Source organism: Apis cerana, linkage group LG15, assembly GCF_029169275.1.
Source record: "Apis cerana isolate GH-2021 linkage group LG15, AcerK_1.0, whole genome shotgun sequence".
NCBI classification, from domain to species: Eukaryota; Metazoa; Arthropoda; class Insecta; order Hymenoptera; family Apidae; genus Apis; species Apis cerana.
Genome location: NC_083866.1, coordinates 2,797,402 through 2,825,250, shown reverse-complemented (window position 1 = coordinate 2,825,250; position 27,849 = coordinate 2,797,402). Strand labels below are relative to the sequence as shown.

Sequence of the window (27,849 nt, the reverse complement as noted above, 5' to 3'; positions counted from 1 at the left end):
TTTAAAATTAGAAAACAAAAATTGTCTATTATTTTTTATTTCACGTGACAAAATGCGTGACTCAAAAAATGCCCCCTTGTTTTTTTAGAAATTGTTTCTTTGTTTATTTTTCAAAACGAGTCACAATTCTTTTATTTCTTAATTCTTTCTCACGTTTGGAAACAAGAACGAATTATAATACTTTATTTTTTACGATACAAAATCTTTGAATTTTCTTTTCGAATACTTCATCGCTTCTTTCACAAAAATGATGTAATAATTGAAGATCTTTATGTTGTCTTTTTCAAAGAAAGGATCCTCGATGTATCAAGAACGTCTAAAGGACGAATAAAGGGAAATGATCGCGTGTTGCTTTATCTCTGGCGCGTTATTTAAAGTTCCTTTTCGAGTTTAATCAACTCGGCGATTCCATCGTGCATCTCCTTCACAGCCTGATACTCAGTCAGACCAAGACGTCGTTTATTAGAAATATCGTAGATGCCACCTTCAGCCTCAGTGTGCTCTCCACGAGTACCACGAACCTGGAGATTGAATTTTCCTGCGATTTCCTCAAGTTTTGCTCTGTTAGCAGCTAATTTGGGCAGCTTGATGTGCACAGAAGCACGGACTGTAGTACCCAAGTTAGTTGGGCAGAAAGTCAGGAAACCGAGACGATCGTTGTGTGAGAAAGGAAGTCGTTTCTCGATTTCGTTTACAGCATGTACCAAACGACGATAAACCTATAAAAGTTAAGATTTTTTTTTTTTAATTAATTATATTAAACTTACAAAGTTATAAGTTATCGATATAAGATAAAGAATTAAAAAGGTACTTATTTTTACCTGTCCAAGGTCACCGCCCATCTGCATGGAAATAATACGAAGATGATCTTCCTCGTTGCACCAGACCAAAAAGGTCTTATCATCGTTGTGGTAAATACCACGGCCAGTGGGCCAGAAGCGACAAGCATTGGCAGCTTGTAAAAAGCGATCACCCTCTTTAAACAGGAAGTGATCGTCGATCAATTTTTGTTGAATTTCTTTGCTCATGCCGGTTAAAGGATAGAAAGTTCCCTTGAGTTCATCCTCTAAACCTGACAGAGTACTAGAGACTTTTTCTTCCATCTCTTTGTACTGAGCCTCGGTCAAGCAAGGATTGAATGGATAACCTTCTAAGGAGCGACCGCATCTTACACGAGTGGAAACGATGAATTCATTCTAAAAAAAAAAAAAAATTAATCAATATATAAAAATTTTAAAAGAATATTTTTCTATTTAAAATATATTACAAATGATATTAAAAAAAAGAAACTATATGATAAAAACTATTACTATCTTTATTATTCGAATGAAGATATGAATTATTCATCTGAAAATTTGAAAACATAGAAAATATAAAATCGAAATTAATTAATATCAATTTTAATTAATTATTAAATTATATCTAGATTATATTTTTCAATACTAACAGCTGGATCAAGATTGCCAAGAGAATCAACGTCTCCAAAGTCTTTTGGTGGGTGCTTGTCAGTCTTCTTGAAACCACCATGATAATCTTCAATAATGGGGTCGAAGAGGTCAGCAAAAAGTGTGTAAGCCTCAGCATCAGGAGCGTAAATACCAACGCCAGAATCCAAATTCTCTACACCAGATTGGATACAATCTAGAAGAGTAGAATCGAAGGAAGTTTTCTTCGTTTTTAGTTGATCAAAAACCTCCTTGGTCAAATACTTCTTCAGCAATGATTTGCTGTCTGAGTTAGCCAATTTGGTGAAGCCGGTCTCTAGTTTATCCAAAACAGCTTGGTCAACCATATTGCTGCTTTTTTTGCTGTAAAGAAATTATATCAAATATATAAATTGTATATTTCATACTAAGAAATAAATATAACATGGAAAAAATAACATTTGAAATTTTTCTCATTCTTATGTGTTAAGAATTTATTTAAAAAAAAGAATATTATAATTTTCTATTGTGTTTTCTACGCATTAATTAATATAAAAATAAAATATAAGTTAAAATTTAAAAATTATGAATAGGAAATTAAAATCAATCCGATCAAATTATAAAAAAATTTTAATATCTTTGTGTTAACTATTTTTTACATGATAAAAATGATCAAAAAATAAATTAGTGAAAACAGAAAAATTAGTTTTTTCTTTCTTGCAGTTAGATACATGTCGATTTCCGTATAAATAGATTGATGATTATTCTGTAGATAATCAAAATTATATGTGAGAGTCGTTTTAATTCTTTATCAGCATCTCTTATCAGGAAAATTATATCTTTGTACGTATTATTTGTATCAGATTGTCTACGATAATCGCGAAATGATTCTTTTCATAATGGAATAAATTTTATTTTAAGATTTTATAAAATTCTTAATATATTAATTCTTCTTATTTTCGTTTTATGTTGTATCGAATTTAATATTGCTAATATATATATTATATTCTATATAACTTTTACGTAACATCAACCCTATTATCCAACTTTTGCAACCCTCTCATAACTCTATCGTATATAAAACAATCCCATCGACGACGATGATAATGCTTCAATAAATTTCGCACACGCTCCATATAATAATTATTATGATCATAATTAATAATAAATTTCATTCAACGATTATAAAATATCTAATAATTAATGAAATGTACAAAAGTTATTCAAAATCCTTACTACCACGTTCCAAATAGTTTGACAATTTGATAGTTGATAGAATGATTGAGGAATCGAGGCGGTTCCGAAAGATACATATTCTTCGATGCAGAGAAGACTTTAAAGATTTTAAGTATGGTTGTCATTGGGAAATTCATGATCGCTGTTCACCTTTCTTTTATGCACGTTTTAATCGTACTTTTTTGTGTGCAAATTTTAGAAAAGGATTCATTATTATTTTAGTTTATCAGTCAAGAAATAAGAATAATCGAAACATGGCATCGATTTTCGATGTGAATATAGTGTCGATTTTCGATGTGAATGTAGTGCCAATTTTTAATAGTATAGTTTAGATGAAACATCTGGAAAATATACATTTAAGAATTTTTATATTTATTGTATATCACTATATTAAAGATATCTTTCATTTTTCTTAATTTAAAATTGTAATTAAATATTGTAAGCATAATAATAAAAAATATTTGAATTTTATTTTTAATAAACGAATAGAAAATAAAGAAGAATTTTGTAAAAATTTATAATTCTTCAAAATGACGATAAAAAATCGTCAATATTCTATAATAATAATAACAATATAATTTTATATTATAAATTGATTCAACCAAAAATTTTTTGGATTCATAAACAATTAATCATTTAAATATATATTATAGTTTTCCTTTATAAAAGCTTTTCAGATAATAATATCGATAATTAACGATACAATATTGCAAAATAAAATAATATAATTACATGAACACATCAATAAAATATATTTTTTATCAGTGCCATGACTGTTTTGCAAAGTGCCAAATATTCAGCTCAAAATAATTAAATACTTCATTCAAATTGCGATAAAATAATTATTGTAATTTATAAATATTAGAGTTGATATAAAATATACAAATATAAAATTTTATTTAATTAACTATTTTGAGCAAAGTATATTACACAATTAGTGATAATTAGGCGTGTTTTGATGTTTAGTGCAATTTTTGAAATTATACACATATATAATATATCGCTCGAACTCTTTCCCCTTTTTTTTAAAGAAATATCTAATTCTTAATGTTCATTGATTAAACTCATTTTTCTTCCATTTTATATTGTTTTACAAAATGGAGAATCATAAATGTTATAAATACAATTTTTTATATTTTTTTTTCTTTTTAAATTAGAATAATTCTCTACAATTACAATTAAATTAAAATTCAATTAAAAATACAATTAACTTAAATTCTATTTTTTCTAATTTTTCTTTTTTACAAAGTAGAGAAATTCCTCTATTATTCTTGTTTTATTTATTTACAAAAAATTTAAAAAATTTTTAATATTTATTAAATACTCATACTCATACTAGTCTCTTTCCACTTCTTTATTTTAAAAGAACTCATCAACTTTTTCATTATATTTGAACATTGTAATAATTGTTAATAATTACAAATGTTTAAACTCTTTCAATTTTTTCAAATTCTTGATCGTAATTGATTAATCTATCCACCTTTTTTCTATAAATATTATCAGATGTATAATTTTCAATATTTAACAGTTCAAATTCTCTCTCTCTCTCTCTCTCTCTCGCTCCCTCCCTCCCTTTCTCCCCTCTCTTTCGACTTTCTTATATCTCTTTTAGGGGACTACATTCCTTACATCTCGTAATAACTCATTAAGTAATTTAATCTTCTTCTTTTTTTCAGTATTTTTTTTTGATTATCAAAAAAGAAAAACTGCAAGAAGAACGATAATAGAATTCAAACGATCGTTTCGTTGGCTTCCTTCTCCCCCCTTTCTTTTCTAAATGCACAAAAATAAAATAAAAGCAAGTTCGAGCGAGATTGCGAGATTCGGTTGCCTTTCAGCCGATTCGAAACACTGCGTGTACCAGCAAATACGTACTCAACCTCGACGTTCGTTTCGTCCGACGATTCGCATATGCCCAGCGACGCGCATACACCCATTGTCGACGATTATGCGCCGATTATGCCTCGATTATCGCCCCGGGTTATGCGCCTATTTATAAGCGACACGAACAGTTAACGGTCGATCCTCTCCTTCTCTTTATAAAATCGTCGACGACGAAGAGGAAGAATTGAGGCAGGCAGGCATTAGTTGCAGCACGATATCACCGACGTCGATCAGGATCAGGATGATACGATTTCATCGCTTCTACGAGGATTCCTTCTGTCTCTTTCTTTCTCTTTCTTTCGCCGCGTTTTCGCCACGTGGAAACGAACGCGAAAAATTTTCTCTTTTTTCCTTTTTTCCCCCTTTTTCGTTTCTTCTTCTGTAAACGAGACTTGACGACATGGAGGATTTTTGCAGTGATAAATTAAAATTATTTTCGTGCGTTATTTTGGTGCATTATTTCGATTTTTCTGACTTTGAGTTAAAAGTAAGATCTATATTTTTTATCTTTACCTTAAATTTGTGTACGTTTCATCGATTAAATCGATCAATTGAAAAATATCTGTATCAATTTTTAGTAATAACATATATTACTTGTTTCATTTTCTTTTTTATTTTTTTTATTTTATTTATTTATTTATTTTTTTGGTATTTCCAGAGTTTAATCAATGAAAATTATTAAAACCTCGATTTTATTAAGGAAAAAAATTAGATAATTCGTAGGATATGAATCTTAAAACGATTATTGTGATAAATTGTATATTTTAATTATTTTTTTATATTATTAATTATTAATTTTTATATTCCATATTGGAAACATTTTAATCAATTGAACAATTTGCTTAACATAATAATACATAAAAAAGTTATATTTTTATTTTATTATATTTTATTAAAATTATTGAAAAATAATTTTTCATTATATTAATGCATTAAATCTAGATATCTTTCAATAGATCATTAATTTTTCATTATTTAAAAAAATTTAAGAAAAAATAATAGTAGCAAATGATAATGCATGATAAAATAAAATAATAATCTTATAATAATCTTAACAAAATATTTTAGAATTTAAGTCTACTTTAATATTTAATATCTTCTAAAATTATATTTAGATAAAAGAGAAATAAATTATATCTATAAATTTTTTATTACTATACTGATATATATCTATACTAATTACTATATCTATAAAAAATTTAATTTAAAAGATTAAAAAATTTTAAAATTATAAATTAGAAAATTATTTTATTTGCTTTCTATTAAATTTTCTCTTATCTAATAGAAAAAGTTATTAAATATTTTGAAATAGTTAACATGTAGAGTTAACATATAGATTAAGTCTGTTTCAATTAATTATAATTAACAATGTATCTTAAAACACAGTTTTCAATAAGTTGTGTAAATACATATATATTTATCTGACAGGTTTTTTGTGCTTTCATGTGCTGTTGGAAATGACTTGCATTCTTATATACCCGGATAATATCTTTACCCACAACTTCAATTAATTGTTACCTTAAACTTTCTTTCGTATCTTACGTGTGAATAACAGTGAATTATAAATATTTCATTCGCTGAAGAATAATCTGACAAATTTTTCTAATTTATCTCATGAAGATATCTATTAAATTTATTATCTTAATTAAATTTATATCTATATGTTTAAACAAGATTTCTTATAAGATTTATGGTATTAATTGTATGTATCTTTAATTAAAAAAGGAAAAGTTAAGAATTTCTCTTTTCAAAAAATAAGTAAAATGGCGACAAAAATCAATATTTTAAAATTAAAAAGAATATTTTTTCATTGGAGTGATATTAAAGAAAAAAAAAAAAAGAAAAGAAATAGTGATTAAAAAGAGAAAAAAAAGTTGGAAAAAAGCCTTTAAAATATCTTCCAACCATATTTCATATCGAAAGAGTAACAATGGTAACAAGGGAGGTAAAGTGAACATAAACCAATATATCGTGCGAAATGCAAATAAAATTTTTCAGTCGACCTGTTTCCCGTCCACGCCCCTGCGTAAGGGTAGGAAGGTTAACCCTTTTGTGTGAACCAACAAGGGTAGTCCCTATCCACTATAAATGCTGGCTATATACTTGGCCCAGCTCCTTTATAAGGAACCCAAGAGACCGTTCAAATAATTCAGTCTTGATACTTAAACCAATAAAATGAAATAATACAAAAAAAAAAGAGAGAGGGAGAGAGAAAGAAAAGAAAAAGTAGAAAAAAAAGAATTTCACTTAATGACTTGACGAACAATAGAACATTAAATAAACTTAGAAAAAGAGTTTTCTTTATGTTTGATCAATAAAATTATTTTGCTATTTAAATGGAAAAGCGATTCCTAATTAATTCAAACTCGATTAATGATTATAAGAGCCAAAGATAACCGAGACAAAAGTTTCAGTTAATAGGGATCTTTGACCTGTATGTCAAACTTCAGAGGACATAAACTCTGTTGATGGTTCGATACTTAATGTGTGGGAAACTTGAAGGATAATTAAATTCTGAGTACTTGTAAGAATTTTAACGATCGAGCGATGAGAACTTTGATAATTTGCTGATGAATCGAATCTGATTCTTCTTTGATAATATGGATATCTTAAAATTTTTTGTATAAATTCTTTAGAAAATTTCTAATTTTATTTCGCAAAATAATAAATATATTTTTTAAAAAATCTTTTTACTAATTCAATTCTTTTGTTAATTTTACGTTGAAATATTAATAAATAATAAATGTAACATATTTTGCTTTATAATTTGTTTTTTTTTTAATCTTTTTTTTTAAAGCAATACATTATATATCAACTTATATATCAAAAAAAAATTTTTTTCAAAATTCCTGTTCAAATATAATTCGTTATAATAACGTATATATAATAACGTATTAAAATAAGAAAATAATAAATAAAAATATTTGTTTCTTCGATGAACAATAACTATGTTTCTCTTAAATAATAATCACAATATCTCAAATGACTCATCTCTCGAGTCTTCGATGCATCAATTACGAATTCCATGAATGTCTGATCTGACGTGTTTCTACGTCACTAGGTGGGCACCGAGCCAAGTGACGTCACCGACGAACCACTAAACCGATACACACGCTTTGCCCGTAAACCGTATATATGTTCCTTATTCTTCCTCCCCTCCCCAAAGAAAGAAAAAATTAAAATCACACTAACTAATGTAATGACACAAACAAATTTTTTTTTACACTCATTAATTTTCGATGGATACGTACTCGTCGTTCGACGTGGTATCCTTCGAGGTACATCCGCCCATGACGACGACAACGATGACGACGCCCCGGCGAGAGAAACAGCGAGCGAGAAACTGACAGAGAGCGGTAAACCTCGTGTGTTCACCTCTCGATAATCGAACTTCACCTCTTCACCACGTTCTCCTTCTCCAACGTCCTGGAGGAGGATCTTCGAGACCGGAAGTTCACGGGGGAGGGGGAACAAGAGGGTGTGGGTGGCGGCACACTTCCTCGACGAGGCAAGATGGACGGAAAACGAATGCGTGTTTCCAACACGGAACACGCTATAGCTTGGTATATAGCGTGTTTTTCGTAGCACTTCCGGTTGTCCTTGGAGTTACGTCGATGGGGGTTAGTCACCCCTGGCAGAGAGTCAAAGGTCGTGTCTCTTCCTAATCGTTATTCCCTTTCACGGGATTTTTTGTAGAAATATTTTTTTTCTTGCAAAAAAAGATTGCCTAATAATGGTCAAAAAAACGATCGATAATCGGTCTCTTTCCCCCTTTTTTTCTTAAATGATAATACCGATCAATTTAAAGTTAGAGAATTAATCAATATCGTAACTTATTATAAATGATATGATTAAACAAAATTTTAATAATATTTATTCGATTAATGCAAATTATGATTTAAATCCATTGATTTAAGTTAGTAAATATATAAATTCTCTAACTGTTCCTGAACGGTGTAGTTCCGGTTACACTGGCTGACTAGCGTAGTACGGAAGGTGTTGACAGAATTATACGTTGGATTATGGTCGATGGATTGATTATTCACGTTAGAACTATAGGATCCCGGCTTGATTGTTGATTCGTTTTTGATTTAAGGATAAAATTATCATGAAATATAAGAAATATTTGAGAACCGGTAAAAATGAAAAATCGGTGAAATGATAACGTTACGAATAGTAATCACAATCAATGTCTTGTACATTATTATTACCATCTTTCCTGGTCGCAAATGAAAATGAAAGCGGATTGTACGTGTCCCGGGGAACTCTGACGGCCGTCAATCGATATCGAGCACGCAAACGTGAAGAAAATTCTCTCAACTTCCGGTCGAAAACTTCGCGATTCTTTCGAATTAAAATACAAAAACGCGCCAAGAAACATAATAAAGTCAAAATAAGGTGAAAGTAAATGGCACGTTATTATTATATTTTGAAGTATAGTCAGCCAATGCAATCAATGTATGGTCTTTTACTCACCGTAAGAAGGAAAGAGAATCCGAATAATCAGGATTCGTATTTCGATGAAAAAAGTTCTTGTAAAAAAAGCACTTTCAAAAAGATGGTCACAGTCGTTAATATGTGCGTAATTGTTGTTCCCGAAGAAAGATAGTGTTTGACACAAGAAATATCCTTCTTGTTATTATTTTGTATCTGGTATGTCCTTCCAATATTCTCTTGCGTTGCTGTGCGTATGTGTATATATATATGTGCGTTTATCGAGATGATCGCGCTCGTGCCCTTCTATGTATATAATAATGTATGTATACACGTAAATATGTGTGTTTGGTAACGTAACTAATTATCGTGTCGTGAAATCGAATAGTTTTCTAGCGGCACGCGTTGAACGTACGAAAAATTTTCGGTGTGTCGCGTGTGATGTGAACACTACAGTCTCTACGCTATCACTAAGCAGGAGGCATTTCTGCGTGCCGTGATCTCTCTCTATCTTGCTCCCTCTCTATCTGTCTCTCTCACCGCCTCCCCCTCCCTTCAATGCTCTATCCTTCTCATTTCAGACTAGCCTTCTCTTTCTCGCAGTGACTTTCCGTCTCTTTCTTTTCACATCCATACGAATCTCCGTTTACCTCTCTTGTTACTCCTGTCACTCTGTCATTGCTCCTTGTCTACCTTTAAACGACTTTCCCCCTTTTTCGCAAATTCACGCTCTTTCTCTTTTTCTCGCTTTCCCTCATCGGATCCGCTTGCTTCCACTTTTATTTTCTTCTTCTAAAATCATCTCTGTTTTTTCCTGGTTCCACGGTGTTCTTTCCGTCTCTTTTGTTCTCGCTCGATACATCTTTCGTTTCTCTACGCCGTGACTATCCGTCCTTTTCTCGACTACCATTCGCGAACCGACCTGTCTTTGTCTTCCTCGCGAAGCATGGCTCTCTCGGTCCCTTGCTACTCACTTCAGGGTGGGGCACACCAGCGGCGTCCAGCACAGAAGGATACCCGGTCGATAGCACGCACCTACACCTACACCAGCCAGCAGCCTCCGTGTTACGTATGCGTGGAAAATCACGTATACGCGTGTATTTATTCGTATGTACAGCATGAATCTATACGCACACACAGAGCATGTCCCATACGTCAATGTGGTTGAAACGGTGCAGTTTTCGGTTCTGCTCGAAATGTATAACGTTTAACGTAACGCCTTGATGTATTTTAACTTGTGTTCATTGCAAAAAATAACAATTCATAGAAAAACTAATAAGAAAATATCGTATGAATTATATAATTCTTCGAATATTATAAATAATAATGAATAATATCGTCAATTTCATTGATTTGTTTTTTTTCTTTGTGTCGTAAGACGCGTTTTCATGAACTCTCTATATAGTGAATGCAACTTTCTAAATTTTTCTCGAGAATCGGGAAATGAAAAGAGAACCGGTGTATCGAGAAATTCTGGATCCAGATTGGGATATTCCAATTCAGAGAAGTGACTAAGAAGAAAAAAAAAAGAATCGATTCTTGGCCATATTTATCGATCAATTAGCTGCTTGCATATTTTTCATAACAGTTTAATTTATGAATGATGCAATTATAATTAGTTAATTTATTGAATGTAACTACTTCAAACTGATTTGTTCAATTTTAATTTATATAATTTACAAAATTTTATTATTAATATTTAAAATGTAAATATTATAAAATAATAGTCTAAAATATAGTATTATTATTTTAGTATATTAAAATAAACGGAATAGTGAAATGCAGTCACAGTTGAAAATCAATAACTGCTATATAATCAATGTAATAGTAACATTCAACGTATTCTTCCAAATGAATCTCGCAGAATAAAGAATAGAAAATTGAAATCTCCATACATATTTCAAATCATCATTTGGGTAATTATATTGTGAACATGTAAGTACAATGAACAAAGCAATGAGAACGATAATAGAAAAATCTAATAAGTGATCCACTTGAAGCCATTTGGCAGAAGTCGACAGTGAATTATGTATGCGTGAAAATTCTATATATAGTATGTGCTATATATAGTAATCGGTGAAATTGATCCTACAATATATATGTACGCTAACTAAAAATTGAAATAAGAAAGATTTAGCCTGATTGATATTATTTGGATAGAAAAACACACGCAGCTTGATCTTTAATTACCAATTTTTAAACACAATATATATTCACATTTTATGAGAACAAATACGAATATATATATATATATGTAATTTGTATTAAATTACAAAATTTCAATTATTTATATTATATTAGAAATATTCGAATAATTGCAAATGGAAATACATAAAAACTAATTAAAACAGAATAAAAATATATTTTTTATATCGAAACGATCCTAATAAATTTTGATATAAATCAAAATACGTTTCAACGTCATTTTTTATTCACGATCTTTCTCACGATCTCAAACTTTTCGATTGGATAATAAAGCATATCCCAATAAACGATCGTTCCCATTACAAAATATGTTTGAATGTGATCGAAGCCAGCTAACAATGAATAAAATATCGAATAAAATACGGGGGGACAGTTAGAAGGAGAGAATCGAGTGAAGATGGATCATCATCTCCTATTACTGTGTGTCTAAATACGCAATTTCACAGAGTGGAGAGGGATGTAGATTACTGACTGGTATAAATGCATGATTATCCTACGAGAGGAGCATGGTCTCGTGCAATAATGGAGGTGTGAACGATCGTAAGATGTCGTTTTCTTCATTCACTTGTATATACATATACTGATGTATTCCAAATACACACGTGTTCTTTACGTATAATACGTGTGTCGAGCTATGAATGGGAATGGGTTAAAAGCGCATTCACTCACCATGAACGTATATACTAAATACTGTAAGCTTCTCTAGTCTGTATCGAGTTTACGAGGTATTGTTCGTAATGCTTCTATTTGAACGCAAGTAGACAATTGATTTTTTTTTTCAATTTTACAAAATTCATAATTTCTTGTAACAAAATTTTGTCTGGCTTTAATTATTTATTATTGGTCATCAGTCTTATAAAAATCTTATTAAAAAAATTAAGCTTTTTATAAGATTTTTGAAGAATTTTTATGATCGTTTAAATTTAAAATTTATATGATTCGATGAAGTATACCGATGAGTAGAAAATTGTTTGTATAAAAATTTTAATTTAATAAAATTTGAAGTATTTCCCCATAGATATTGATAATAATGCTACGAGAAATTATTAATATAAAAATTAATTTATTTCAATATTTCTCAATCTGTGATTCACGATTCCCAAAGAAATCATTATAATTATTTGAAAAAGTTTCATGACGAAAATTTTCTTTTATAAAATATTCATTTGTTTCAATATAACTTAAAAATGAAATAAATCAAATTTAACCTAAAAAATTATTAAAAAAAAATATTGAAGATTCGTCCTGATCATGTATATATAGATGCCAAATATTTTATACTTTCTACGACACAGATTTCACCTTGTGCGTATGCGATTCACACACACATTTCTCCAAATAAACGTTTTTTATCATATTTGCCTTGCTCTATTTAAAAATGCATTTTAATTATGAGAAAAAAGAATTTGACTGTACATATGATCATGTCACAAAAAAAATCAAATAAAAATACACCAATTAATTATCAACGATTCACCACCATTCAATTACGTACAAGTTGTTGCCACTCTGATATCAGGTATGTCAATTTAGGACGATTCCTCTAAAATCAAATGCGATGAAAGCATAGAGTAACGATACGTCTTTTAACTGCCCTTTCGAAGTTTTTCGCGTTACACTGAAAAGTCTCGACGAAGATGAAAGAGCGATGAAGGGTGCGAGTAGAAACAACATGCAGCCCAGGGTAAATGCGGACACTTTTTGTTTTCATTGTTTCGGTTTGTTGGCCGACTTGCGGCCACTTGTTTCTCACCCTGGGGCACGCGTAATTTCGCCTTTTCCCTTTTTGTGTTTCTCCAACGAGGGAACCTGTAATCGTCTCCGCTGATCTTTTTGATTAACTCACTCGCAAGAATGTCCAATTAATCGTCGGGCAACTGCTTTCGTAACTCCGCGCTGGTTACGGAAAATGTTTTTAGAAAATTCGGATCGTTAATGCAAAAAGCCAATGCAAAAAAAAAAAAATTTTTTTTATAAATATTGCAAAAAATATTAAATACAATATTATCGATCGGGAAAATATACATTCTCGAGAAGATCGTGTATTTAATTACATAATCAAGGATGGTTCGTAGCGAAATTTCGAGACGTTTTATCAAGTGTAATGAGAGACAAATAAAAGTCTCTGCAGTTACAAGTGAATCAAAAAGGTTGATGATACGAAAAGCGATTACGATCTGGATTGAGTTTCGAGAACGTCTCACCGATAAAACGATTGTAACACCGTATTTCGTTATCGGACTTAGATAAGGCCCGAACTATTCGATTCTTTCTATTATTCGTTTCTCTTCTCTTTGTTTTAGAAACTTACAATTAAGATGATAATCGTTGCGAGATTTATGCGATTTTTGGTTTTTTCCTACTGCTGATTTTTTTTTTTTTTGGAGAATTAAAAATTTACAGACGCTATAATTATTATGTATGAGTTTATAGTAGAAACTTATATCTTTTGTTTTTATAATCAATTTTTAAAATTTTTTTTTATATATTTTTAACAATCGATTTATATTAAATAAATTAAAAAAATATGTAATAGAAATATGTAATCTCAATGTAATCGAAATTCTTTTATCTAAATTTTAATGAAATAATAGTTATAGCAACTTCAGAAAATGAAAATTAGAAAATTTATTGTTAATAAATAATAGAAAAAAGTTATATTTTAATTAATAATAAAATCTAATTAATTTTCTCTATAGATTAAAGATAAGATCTAAAGATTAAAATCTTACATCTACAAATAACGTTGATAAAAATTTCTTTTTCAAAAAATTTGATAAGAAATCATCATTTCATCTCATGATGTCTAAGCTTAACAAAAATTTGTAGATTAAAGATTATATAAAAATAATAAAAGATGTTATATAAATGTTATATAATAATATTATCTGTTATATAAAAAATATCTTCACTAAAAATTTTTTTTTTATCAAATTTAATTCAATTTTCTAATTACTACCAAAAAAGTTTGTAAATTAATGTAACCAATAAATTTTCTTTCTAGAAAATCTAAAGGAAATATTTTAATTAATAATAAGTTTTTTATTCATAAAGAAATAAAACAAAAGATTTTGATTTTGAAAAAATAAAATAGAATGTAAAATAAAATTCGATATAAAAAGAAAAAAAATAAGAGTAACGTAAGTAATACATCATGAAAATCAAGCTCTATACAGACGACGGTACTCGAGTACCGTCGCTGCAACATCCTGTTACGTCACTGTCGCATTATTTGTGCTTCGAATCCGTTCAGAATATAAATTCGACCGAAGTGAATCCAAATGATCGAGATCTACAAGCTTTTCGAATTGCAAAATGATGACTGACGTTCGATACGTATGAAACGAAGATAAAATCTTCTACGAAATAAAACTTGCAAACGTTTCAAGAATCTTTTTAAAATTTTTTTGTGAAAAATATATCGATTATTTTATATTTAAAATAAATTATCATTAACTATATAATATTTGCATACAGGAATTATATAATTTAATTTAAATCTTTAATTAATTATATAATTATATAATAATAATGATATTATTCTTTATTATTATATATTGAATTTGTTAATTTATAATTTTTAATATCATATTCTTACATCCATTTTATATGCGTTTAAATTAAGAATTTGATGTAAGAATTAATTATTTGATATATAAATATAATATAAAATTTTTATGTAAGATTTATTTTGTATGAAATATAGGAAAATAAATAAATTTATTTAACCAACGTTCTTTCAGAATTTTTAATATTCTAAAATTTTCAAAAGAGAAAACAAGTTGAGAACCACGGGTCGCCTTGCATCGAAAGTTACACCACTTTCTCTAAATCCGGTTAATACGCTTTGATATATGAGCAAGAATTCCGCAATAATATGATGATTATCATTGTGATATTCGTATTTCGTGTAATTTGAAAAATATGGATGCGAAATTCCAGGGTAAATAAAGCAGTCATTATCACAATAAGTTGAAACTCATTATTTGGGGCAATTAAATTCGTTGAAATAATGCAATATTCATATACGGAATAAATTAAAGGAAAAGTAACATCATTAAAATTTCAATTCTATTTGTCCATTTTACAAGTACTTCATCAATTGTTTATTTTTTATAGTTGAACATAATCTAATATGATTGATTTATATTTTTATGATATATACATATAAATATAAATAATTATACTTAAGATAATAGAATTATTCAAGAATATTTAATTATATAATATAATTATTTTTCAATCAATAAATAAAATTAACAATCAAAAGCAAATTGTTCGAAAATTATTCAATGCTTATTAATTAAAATGTACGTCTTATTATCATTGATTTTTTATTTATTAATTTACTGCTATTTTTTTAAAAATTATTGTTTCATTATCTATCTTCTTATAATATTATATTCAAAGCGAGCATTGTGACACAGATATGGTAATGTAAGAATATTAGAATTCTTATCAAATACATAAGATTAAACTAATGTATCATTTTAATTTCTTTTTATTGAAAAATAATTTTAAAAAATATGAAAATTTTAATATTAAAATTTTTCCTAATTCTTTATATTCAAGTATTAATTTATTTTTAATTAAAAAATTTATATCCTTTTTCGTAATATGTATATTACATTATATATATATACATATTTTTAAATTTAATTGTGTTTAAAAAATATTTTGAAAATAAATTTTATCATTCTTATTGAATAGGGATCAAGTATTTTTATAAGAATTCAAATCTTGGCAAGAGCTTGTTTATAAGACATATATATATATATTATATAATTCACATATAATACATATAATACATGTATCTATCAGTTTTTTTTAACAGTACTAATGACCGATCATTTGCCAATTTTCTAAAGGTTAAATGAACTTTATTTTATTTTATATATATAAGTCTGCATATTAAAAAAAGAAAAGAAATTAATAACAAATTTAAAAAATTTTAAAAACGAACATGTTATATATTTCTTCAACTAATTACGAGCAACGAAGAGTGGAAATTGAAATGACGATTCCATGAAAAATGATTCGAGACGCGACTTCAAGGACCATTGACTCGTCACGCTTATGTATAAGTCTGACAATGAATAATCACATTTACCAGATGAAAATTGCGCTAGAGCAAAAGAGAATATCGAATTCATTTAAAGAGAACGTATATATAAAACTATTATCATTAACTGACCCATGGCACATTTTGATTCGAATCAAATATTTAACGAAAATATTTTGCTGTGCAAATAATTTTATTTACTATTATTAATTTTTTTTCAATGACGTGATATTAAATAATTTTTCATTTATATATTTACAATTACTTAAGTTTAGATTTATTCATGTTTAAAATATTCGTAGATATTTTATTCAAAATTAAAAAAATTTAAATTTTTGAGCACTATTTTTATACAAATATGGAGAATAATTTAAATAAAATGAGAGAAAATAAATGGATAGAAATATTCCGTCACAAGTATTCCAACTAGAAAATGAATGGACAAATTACACAATTAGCCGGATGATGGTCGTTTCTACTTCGTTAATTTACACACAAGGAATCGTGTCGAATTATGTGAATTCCACTTATATTCACTACTTTCATAAGAATCGATTATATATTTTTGTAAAATTATTTATATTATATATTCATAGTTTATAAAATTGAATAATATATATTAATAATTAATTGAATTTCTATTTAAATTTTTTCTATTTAAATAAAAATAGAAGAAATTACTTAGAAATTATTTTAAAATAAATAATTTTCTTTTCATGATATTTTCTTTTTACATCTAATTTAAATTATAATGTGTTTGATAATTCATAATTAATAATTAATATATTCACTTTTTCGATTGGAATGTATGTAGATATCATCAAAATGGCGACATAAGCGCCGCCTTCGCAAATTTCTACGGTTCGTTCTTATGATTAGGTAGTGTCCGGTTTCATGTTTTATGAAGATAAATTACTCACAACGTATATCATGTGAGAATGAGAACAGCATATACAATAAGTTAATCATCAAAGTACAAATGATTTTTTAATCAAGAAAATTGGTAAGAAAATTGTAATTAAAAATATTTATTTAAATATATTATTAATTATTATATTAATATAGCTAATACTTGTATCAATATTATATAATTTCTGTTTAATCATCTTTACCGATATATTGATCATAATTATCAAGCCCATATTGACTAGTGTCGCTCTCTGTCGGTAACATTTAAAAGTTACTTTACCGCAAATTTAACGCGCGGGATAATTCGAAATGTATTGATCGATAAATCTTAAAAATTCATGAAAAATACGTATCTTTTTTTAGTAAATTTAATACATATTATGCTTAATATCTATTTAAATATATATTTCATTTCACATAATATAAAATTTTATAAATAAATTTTTAATTTTATAAAAAAAAATTATTATTCAATTACATTTAATTGTTTTTAAAATATAAAATAATTATTCTTTTCAAAAGATATAAAAAATTTTTAGTAATACTTTTCACTGTTTACGATTATATTTTTATAACAAAACTTTAAATTTTATTGTGATTTAATATTCTATTTTAATTCAAGATAAATGCAAGTATTACATTATATCAAGTGTTCGTGCAAACAAAGTGTCTAAAAGAAGATGACAAGCAAATCGTTCGTTACTCATAACACAGTTAGCCAATTTGTATTTTTAAACTCGTGTAACTTCATAGCTGGCCTCAATTATTGGACTCGAGATTTTAATCTCAGATATATTCACTGTCACTTCAATATTGTGCTTTGTTATATGAGTTTCAGAATTTTTACATTTCTTTAATATCGAGCTGAATTAAGTTCAGTTAAATTATTAATTTATGGAGCAAACTTTGAATTTAAAATTAAATTGTAATATATTAAAATAAATATAATTAATATATAATTATTATAATAAAGAAAAATTATATTCTAAACTTTAAAAGATATAAAATTCAAATAAAAACTTCAAATACGCTAAATTCCAATATAAAATTTAGCAAAAGCAATTAAAAAATATTAAACTTTATCTAAAGTTACAATGAAAAAGTTATACTAAGCATTACTAAGCATTGAATAACGTTCACATGAACCTTGGTTCAAATGATGTTATTTGAGTTATCAGAAAGAGTTACATTGTTCTATCAAATATAGAGTGTCGTTTATTTCTTTGAAATCTCAGCAATTTTTAATTCTAACGTAAGCTTTAAGCACTTCGAAATCATTTATATATGCGTATATAGCTAATGCCAAGGACAAACTAAAATCTAAAGATATGAATTATTAAGATGCAGTATAGTCACAAGAACCTTCGAGATCATAATAGAACATGTTTAGAACAGTGTATATAAATTTTTGTGTAACGAATGAAATATGTATAAATGACCAAATAAGGTCAATCGATAAAATAGAATTCATTTTTTGATCGTTTATATTCGTCGTAATAAAAATTCATTTTTTGATCGTTTATATTCTTCGTAATAAAAATTCATTTTTAATAATTACGAATTACAATTAATTTTGAATTTTGAATTTGAAAAAAAAATATCGTAGAATGCAATTAAAATTTATGATATGCAAAAAAATATTAAAAAATAGTTTTTTTTTTATAAATATCTAATTAAAATGACAAATGAATTAAAAATAAAGAAATGCTAAAAATAAAAAAGCATAAATGATAAAACAATACAACTCGTTGCAATGAAATTAAATGGAAAATTGAATGCATAGTAAATGAAATATAAATATGCAAGTTGAAACATTAAAATCGACTTGAGGAGATCCGGAAATGTCTTCAAAGAGTTCAAAGACCTTTTGAACAGAAATAATTGCACTTTAAATTAGCGTCGGAAAGCAGTCCAAGATTGCATTAATTGTGATTAATAGTGGACACTCGTTAAGTAATACATTGAATGTACTTAGTATTCAGTGAATTTTGTATTACTAAGCACAATCTGAGATACTAAGAAAAACTATTACTATTACTATATCTACTAAGAATAAAGTAATAAAGTAACTTTTTAAATAGAACATATATAGAAAATCATTATGTCTATTATAGTTGAAGGGAACTTCGCTAATTTTATTAAATCAATATCATTCGATATTTAAATTTATCCTCAACATTTTCATTGATATTTTCTTGTTCAAACATAGTTGTCTTAAGTAAAGGTTTCCTTTATCCAATTATATGAAGGAAAGCGTAATTCTCATTCACCGTAAAATTGTTAAATATCACAAATGCGAAAAAAAAAAAAGATAAGATGAATCGATATCGGCAATCTCTATAAAGTTAATCATGATGAATTATGTCCATAAGATATTAGTAACGTGATCATTTGTGCAAACAAACCACATCTGTTCATAAAAGAAGGAAAAAATTTCATGATACTCGAAATGATATATCTTGAATTAAATTTAATTTTATAGAATTACGTAAAAAATAAAAAAAAAATTTAATTTCTATTAGTTATAATGTAACAAAAAAAATAGAAATAATTCTACAAAATATTATTATCAAAAATTATTAATGATAATTAATTAACAAAATTAAACAAGAACATTTTTATCCTTGCTATCTTTTTAAAAAGAAAATAAAAAAAGAAATATCATAATACCAAAATTTGCAAAAATTCCTTCGATTAATTATTATTATGTTAATTATTCCAACTAATTACAGCGTCTTAGGTATTATTTAAAAACTCAATGCGCGATTAAGCAAGAGATATCAGGGTGTAAGTATATACGAGTGTGTCGCGAGGAATCGATCAAAGAGAAACATCGCCGGCAGACAGGCGTGCATTCCGGTTCTGTAATTGTATGCATACGTTCATACATGCACGCAAATGAACACGAACGACGCGTTCCTTGCACGCAGGGCCCCGATCGGGAGACCGCCAACTATCAATTTCCGTTTTGAATTACCAAACGCCATAACGCATGCACGCGCCGCTCAAACGAATCTCCGGTCTTCTCTGGCATAACAAGCCTCCTACTAAGAAACGCATCGATGCACTTTTCTTTGCTAATAAGACACCTCCTTCTTCCTTTTGTTCATAAATTTTAGACCAATGATAAATCAGTTACAATCATTCCAAAACTTTTTAACGTTCGCCAATTCTTGAAATCTGTAAGTAGATAGACTTATCTTAAAGTAGATAAAGTAGATTATTTTATAAAGTTTTAAATATAATAATTTATTCAAATGTTTTGAGAAATTTAAAAGTCATGCAATTTAGAGATTTAAACGTAACTTTATATTAAATTGATTTATTTTCGCGATTTAAAAATCATATTGTTTGTGTTGTATTATTAATCAATAATTTCGAATGATTTATAAATTTACTGAAAATACCACATCATTGATTGATTGTAATGTTAAGATAATACAATTTATTTTCAAGAAATCTAATAATTCAATGTTAACAAATATGAAAAAATCAAATATCAAATATGAAAAAAAATAGAAAATAAATATAATAAAATATGGTTATAAATTATTTTTATATATCTTATTTAATACCATAAATTATTTATTAATTATTAATATAGTATCTTATGTTGAAATTAATGTAAAAATAAAAGTGAAAAATTAAAAAGTTAAAATGAAGAATTTGAGAATCACTGGGCATCCCTGGCCTTACGTAATCATGCTGCACCCACTCGTTTTACTATACTATGGTCTGACCGTAATCTGTCAATTTACTTTTGACAGTATTCCCGCAACGGAAATCCGATGCAACGCACCTTGCGATTTACATATTTGATACGTTTTCTAATCATTAAATTCATTTATCAAGGTAATAAAAATTACATAATGATTAATTAGAAATGAGATTATACTGTTTTTGAATATTTTCTGAAAACGTGTGACGGAAATTGAATCGATCGATTCACATTTATATATATATAATTTGAATCATTATACTAATAAATCAATTCAAAGATATATATATATAATGTGTAAATAATAAATATATATATATAAAATATTTACTTAATCATTTTTTTCAAATTTATTGATTAAACAATTAATAATTTTTAAATAGTAATATGTTAATTGTTTCTCAATATAAAATTAAAATCAATTTCTTTTTTTCTTTTTTTAAAAAACTACAAAGATATGATATAGTAATATTGAAGTCCATGGAGCAAAATTGATAATATAGCTAAATATTACTATTGAAAATTTGATTTAAATCCATTAAATATTTTAAGCTATTAATATATAATTTAAATATATGAAACTTAAATTTTATATAAATTTCAATTCTATTATAAATTATTCTTTATTGTCTAAAAAAATACTTGGCTTTGAAATACAAGAATTGAATCTATCGCATTTTTTGCGATCAATTTGACACTTACGCTTAGTTATGAATTATGTGATATTACTCACAAAACATTAATAACAAAGGTTAATAATTTTATTAGAATGTATGGTCACACGATAGTAGAAATAACGCCATTACGTCATTCATTTATAAAAATTATATATTCACATTTTTTAATTTTTTAAATATTTTAGCAAAGTTATTATACAATTATTTTGATAATTATTAAATTCAAGATAATTTTCTTTGTATTGGGTAACGAATTATCCGCCATTTCAATGAATCGAAGGTGCCATGATAAGAATATTCAAATTATTTGTATTTTCAATTTTTAATGTTTTAGATTATTAATGTTTAAAAAATATATCTAACCAATATTATTGAAAATAACTACATTCTAAAGACTAATTTACAGTTTAAATTATGAATAATCTATTTGATTACATCAGATTGGTATACCCGATCGATCTTTGTCTAACCTAAAAACCGGTTCGCACAAGATAATGTACAATAGCCTCGGAGATAATCGAAGATCATTTAGATAATGAATCATTATCTAAATATGCAGTATATTAAGTCAAAATTTTTATAGTTTTGCTAAATTAAAACAAACGCACCGTGAAAACAAATTAAGCCGATTCCTAACGGTTACAGTTCATCGTTCAACTGTTTATTGATATCGTCTCTCCAAAATATTCCTCATTTGATTATATCTTTCGTAAGTATCCTTCATAATATAATATAATCAAATAATATTCAAACAATCACAGAAAATAATCACAATATATTACATATCCGATAAATTTTGATTTTCTATTCACATCGGCATAATATTTATAGCATGTTTGAAGAACAAGATTTTATGTTCCATACAATAAAGTGAAAAAACATATTGCTTACCTTTGGTAGACAAAAGAAAATTGAAGTGTTCTGAGTTACTCCTCGAGGCACGTCGTACGCGAACACGAGTCGGAAACGAAGTGGCGCGGAATCAACTCGCCTCGCGACAGCCGAGAACCTCTCCTCTCTGCCTCGGCCAATCACATCCCTCCTTTGTACTATCCCCTCTTCACTCCTCAATCCTCTCCCAGGGACGGTTCGCGGTCCAGCCACGTTCCTCTGTTCCGTTGTTTCTACGAGGGTTTCTTGGTTGCTACCTCGACTTTTTTCGTCCTAATTATTATTCTCCGTCACATTCTTGCGGAAAGAAATAAAAGATGATCGAATATGCAGTAAGTTTTAGAAATCTCTATTATGAATCTTCATAAAGTGTTCATATTTAGATTTATGATGAATATTTGATGCTTGTAAAAATTATTGGAATAAATAATGAAAATGATCGAAATTATCGTTTTTTCAGGAATATTCAAAAATAATTTTTTGAAGATATTTGAGAATGGATAAACTATTTCCTATATTTTAATGATCATTCGTCGATTTCGATATAATAATTGTTGATGAAAATTATCGATACTACGATCGATGGAATCGAAAATAAGCTAAGTTCAGCTTGGACTACACGAAGAGTTGAATATTTATAAAAGTTTGATAGACGTATAAATTACATAAAAAAGTAGATTTTTCGATTTTAAGTGGATAATAAAATTTTACTTTTTTCATTTATTCTTTTTTGTACTACTAACATAAAACAAATTTGCTATATTTTTCAATAGACGATGCAGCACAATGTGCACAATCGATAATCGATCTAGTTTAATTATACGATCAGTATGTCGAAGTCAATGGCCTCGAAACAAAGAACCGACATAAAAAGAAGATAACTATTCAATTGTTACCCACCTTGAAAGGTATAACAGAATCTTTTTAATGCTTTTTTTCGATAAAAATCAAACACAGCTCATATTCTAATTCAATTATGGCTCATTTAGCAAAGAATATCTATATTAATCAAGATCTATTATCACTATAAAGAAAATAAAAAAAGAAAGATAGGAAATAATTAACGCCAGGAAAATAATTGCAAATAAAAATTATTTTTAATTATATTATATTTCAGATAAAAAGATTATAACAAAGTTCATTATACTTCGAAAATTATATTTATTATTATTAATTTTTATATTATTATTATATTATATTTCGAAAGAAAAAAAAATTATTCCAAGCCAAACTATTCCAGTTTAATAAAACAAAATGCAACATTCTCTTACAGAAAACAAGGTATGCTCTCAATTTTAAGAATCATAGCACTGATAAAACATAGTTAAGTCGTTTTTCTATTATTCGTATAAAAACGAACGAAGGTTCAATGATCTGAAAAATCACTTGTAGAAGAAACTATATTCTATATGATCGAATAGTAATGAAATATGGCTATATTATCTATACTCTTTATATTTATTCAATGTTTTACGTTTAATCAATTTCTATACAAGTGTAAATGTAACAGTCTATAAATAATGGATGCCATATTCTCACCTGAGCTTCTTCAGCCGATTATGACGTCGTGTTTGTTGACCGTGACACAATACGCCTGTAAAAACATGTAATCTTCTTTTGGTGTCTGCCTCTGTTTAATTCTGCTGTCTCCCTACATTTTCTGAGACCATAAAAATGATATCATTTTTAGCATCATCTTAATACTTGAAAGTTATTTTATAAAAATATTCAAATAATTTTTTATTAATATACTCTGCAATATTCGAATGATTAAAAAGTAATCTTACAAAAGTAATCAATATTTCAAATTTCATAAAATTTCATAAAATTGTTTATTGTGATATTTTTTTTTTTAAAGTTCCGAAACATTTAATTTGTTCAAAAAAGTGCAATTTTTTTTTAAGTTTCTTAAATTTTAAACAAATATACTTTATATAAAATTACTATTAGAATATAATAATTTTTAAATATTTTAAATATAAAATTTATCAAATTTCTGATTCAGAGATTTTTGTTTGTAAAATGTTCAATATTTGTATATCGTTTATGCTGAACTTTTAGAATATTTTACAGTTAGTCCGTTTCCGTATTGTTCCCTGAATTCCCTAGAATATATAGATCACTGAACGTTTCCGGAGAACGGTGAAACTCCGGGAGTGTCGCCTGGTCGTTACGAAATCAGCTGTGCGCCTGTCGGTGCTTGTTGTAGGTCGCGTTCAGGACTCCCCTCGACTTCCCTCGTTGCTCTATTCCTCTCGTTTCATCCAACAGGCTAGGAGTTAGAAGAGAGGGGATATTAAAGGTCGCCGCAACGTGGAGATCAATACGAAACCTACATACCTACCTTCCCTATCGGGCCAATGGGAATGTCTAAAATGATCCTTCTCCTTAAATCTATCAAATTTTTCTCCTTCTGAGGCAATTTATTACAATTTTCTAATCTATGAAATCTAATATAATTATGATCCTTCATAAATTTATTGACTACTTTCTTCCTTTTAAATTGCTAATTTGTTAAAATTACCTTTTACAATAATATTTTTGTAAGTTTCAGATATTCAGTTACAATAGATTAGCATAAATCAATTGAATAGATTTTTAATAGGTGATAATTTAATAAGGTGAATCGTTATAGGGATGTTTATTCGAATAAATCTAAGTGTTTAACATCAGATTTTGGAAGATATAGTGTGATACACAATCTCTCTGTTTTTCTTTGGTATATAAGAATATATATAAGATCTTTTAAGTCTTTCTTTTAATTACGATACATGTATTCAAAATTATTAAATTACATATGGTTTTCAGTCATAAATCCCTCTTAAGAATATAAATATTCAATAGAAATACAATTAATATTTATTAAATGAAATTTTTTGTTTTCTATTAAAGATAAACTTGGAAAATTAACATTCTTAAAATTTGTTAAAATTACACATATAATTTTGACTAATTTAATTATTTTTTATAATAGTAAACCAATCAGCTGTTATCTCTTTATTAGAATTAAATAACCTATATATATAATTTAATTTTTGATAAGTTGATAATTAGAATTAGAGAATATATTTTTAAATAAGTTTCACTTCTTCTTCTGATTTCACTTTCCAGTCAATGTCAGTCGGTGGCGGCCAGCATGGAAACTTATTATCCGTAATCGATACGTCTGAAAATCGATCGCTTTCAAGGAACGATTATTGTGTTCGAGGAAGAGAACGTATACATATAATTAGCAACAACGGCTTCAACGAAAAAAAGTTACCGATTGAAATTGAAACAAAAAATGAAGACAACTTTGCATTGGGATTATTATTAAAAATATTTTAAAAATTCTATCTCACCAATATAACACATTATCGTCATTAGAAGAATTATGTAATGCTTTGAGTTGGCCGGTCTGGCTGGGTTGATGAGGAAAGTTGCGTCAATGGCCGGGAGGAAATTACTTTTCCTCGTCTGTTATTTTTATCCTGAGAAGTGTTTTATGCCGTTTCCACAGTTATGGTTTAACGAGAACCTGTCTCTTTCATTTAGTTCCTAAGGATAATTCGTTTCATCAAAATTAAAATATATAATTGTATATTGTAAATGAGATTCTTTTATAATTAATATTCACTATTTTATTGATTATTGACTAAATTATTTAAAGAAATTAAACACCTGATAAAAGTTTAAAATTGACAATCAGTAATAGAAATTTATATTGGATAGATATATATATTTTTATTATAGTTTTTAAAGATTAGAAATTAAGATTTCGTGTTTATCTGTTCATATTCAAGTGCCAGTATGATAATAATTGTAAGATGATAAAAAAAACATTTTAGAATGGATTTCAAGACTTAATATTGATTTAAAAATTATTGACTTGAAAATATTAATGCAATACTATTATTGAATACAAAATATATAATATATATAAATATATAAAAAAATATATATATAAAAAATATTAATATAATTTTTATTGTAGTATTCATGTTTTCGAATCTTTTGGTAAGAAATAGAAATACACATAATACAAAAAAAAGTAAAAGCAAAAAAATTAAAAAAAAATAAGAGTAGTAAACTAATAAAAAATAAGATATAATATTATTTAAAAAAGTATTGTTGACCTTGAAATTTATAAAATGACCTTGGTACTTATAAAATATCTCTAATATAAATACTCTTTTTCGTACTTTTCTCATCTAATCGTATTATTGCATTACAAACTATAACTGTAAATATTATGTTACAAGTCTCAATTACGTAAATTATTAATATCCACATTGAATATACGTTATACCATTCTTTTAATGTGCATAGGAACTTGATATTCTAGTTTCATTTTCTAAACGTTCTAGGCTATAATTACAATACAAATACCTATATCCATTATCTTACCAATATATAATATGTAATATATTATTCGTATTATTTTTCTTAAAGAAAATCGCACATATATAAAGACGTTAAAAAATTGCTTGGATCGCAGTCATAGAAATCCGGCATTAAATACCACAATAATCACGTTAAATCGCTACGCTGCCTCAAGAGACTTACAATTTATCGCGTGACTGGCACCAAGTATGACAAAGATTTCTCATCCAGTTTTTCGATGTTTGACATCAGCAATTGAAAAAGAAAAAGAAACTACTTTTACAAGAATGAAAAATGAAGAAATAGAATGTAAAACAAAATCATAAATCCTTTATCTCATGAATACTGATTGAAAATACTGGTTTTTGATGCCATTGATTAAGAGCAATTCTCAATGTCAATGTCTCAGAATCGATCGAGCACCACTGCTTCTTCCGTAATTTCGACACGTACGCCACGAGCAGATCAGCTACCGCTGATGGCCACCTTGCTTGTTTATTACATAATGTTGGACGAGAATTTTGCCATGCCAGATATACTTGTTTTCCGTAGAAACGGCTGGTCGCGCCAAGTGCTTTATTCGCTGGCTTCGAACGAGGAAAACATCAGCCAGACCGCTTCCTTATCGATCTTTCGCCGCGATCTTTTATCGTTTTCTCTGAATTAATATTAATGCTTCGATAGCGTATGTAATAATATTTGGAAATAGTTAACATTCTTTTTAATGAGAATTTCTGGCAATTTCATTGTTTGATTCTACTCTTTTCATTTTCATTAGATGGAAGTAATACTGATATGCTAATATTGAAAATAAATAATTTTAGTGTGATGTAGTAAAAGAAATATATAGAGAATAAATATGTTAAAATTATTTTAAAAAAAAAATCTTTATTTTTCTTTAATACTAAAAAATAATTATTTAAATTCATGATAATATAAATCATGATAATGAATATTTTACATATAGGTTTGCACAACTTAACGTTAAAACAGTTGAAACTTAAAACTTTACATTTTAATGAAATGAAGCCTCTTAAAAACTATGAT

At 27.3% G+C, this 27,849-nt stretch overlaps 1 protein-coding gene and 1 long non-coding RNA gene across 5 annotated transcripts; one reads left to right on the top strand and one right to left on the bottom strand.

Moving 5' to 3' along the window:
* Positions 1 to 21: 21 nt before the first annotated feature.
* LOC107993337 (arginine kinase) lies at positions 22 to 22,457 on the bottom strand. Of its 3 annotated transcripts, XM_017049717.3 has the most exons (5): positions 9,021 to 9,498; positions 7,796 to 8,271; positions 1,448 to 1,808; positions 822 to 1,196; positions 22 to 719 (listed from the first exon to the last, which is right to left on the bottom strand). In XM_017049717.3, the coding sequence occupies exons 2-5, from the start codon at positions 7,834 to 7,836 to the stop codon at positions 372 to 374; spliced, it is 1,125 nt and encodes a 374-aa protein (XP_016905206.1). In that variant the 5' UTR covers positions 7,837 to 8,271; positions 9,021 to 9,498; the 3' UTR covers positions 22 to 371. The 3 variants fall into 3 exon arrangements, with proteins under 3 accessions (XP_016905206.1, XP_016905207.1, XP_061941436.1); XM_017049718.3 differs by lacking the exons at positions 7,796 to 8,271; positions 9,021 to 9,498 and adding an exon at positions 22,441 to 22,457; XM_062085452.1 differs by lacking the exons at positions 7,796 to 8,271; positions 9,021 to 9,498 and adding an exon at positions 20,132 to 20,329.
* On the top strand, positions 22,434 to 27,687 carry LOC133667380 (uncharacterized). Of its 2 annotated transcripts, XR_009832815.1 has the most exons (4): positions 22,434 to 22,772; positions 22,901 to 23,348; positions 23,558 to 23,721; positions 25,552 to 27,687. It is a non-coding gene; the product is annotated as an uncharacterized LOC133667380 (long non-coding RNA). The 2 variants fall into 2 exon arrangements; XR_009832816.1 differs by lacking the exon at positions 23,558 to 23,721.
* The last annotated feature ends 162 nt before the right edge of the window (positions 27,688 to 27,849 follow it).

Excerpts from the sequence above, each read along its gene's own strand:
- LOC107993337 (XM_062085452.1), bottom strand. The coding sequence starts at position 20,214 with ATGCGTTTCTTAGTAGGAGGCTTGTTATGCCAGAGAAGACCGGAGATT. Across the intron at positions 1,809-20,131 it reads TGCATGCGTTATGGCGTTTG|CAAAAAAAGCAGCAATATGG; the intron begins GTAATTCAAAAC and ends ATTTCTTTACAG. Across the intron at positions 1,197-1,447 it reads TTGGCAATCTTGATCCAGCT|AATGAATTCATCGTTTCCAC; the intron begins GTTAGTATTGAA and ends TTTTTTTTTTAG.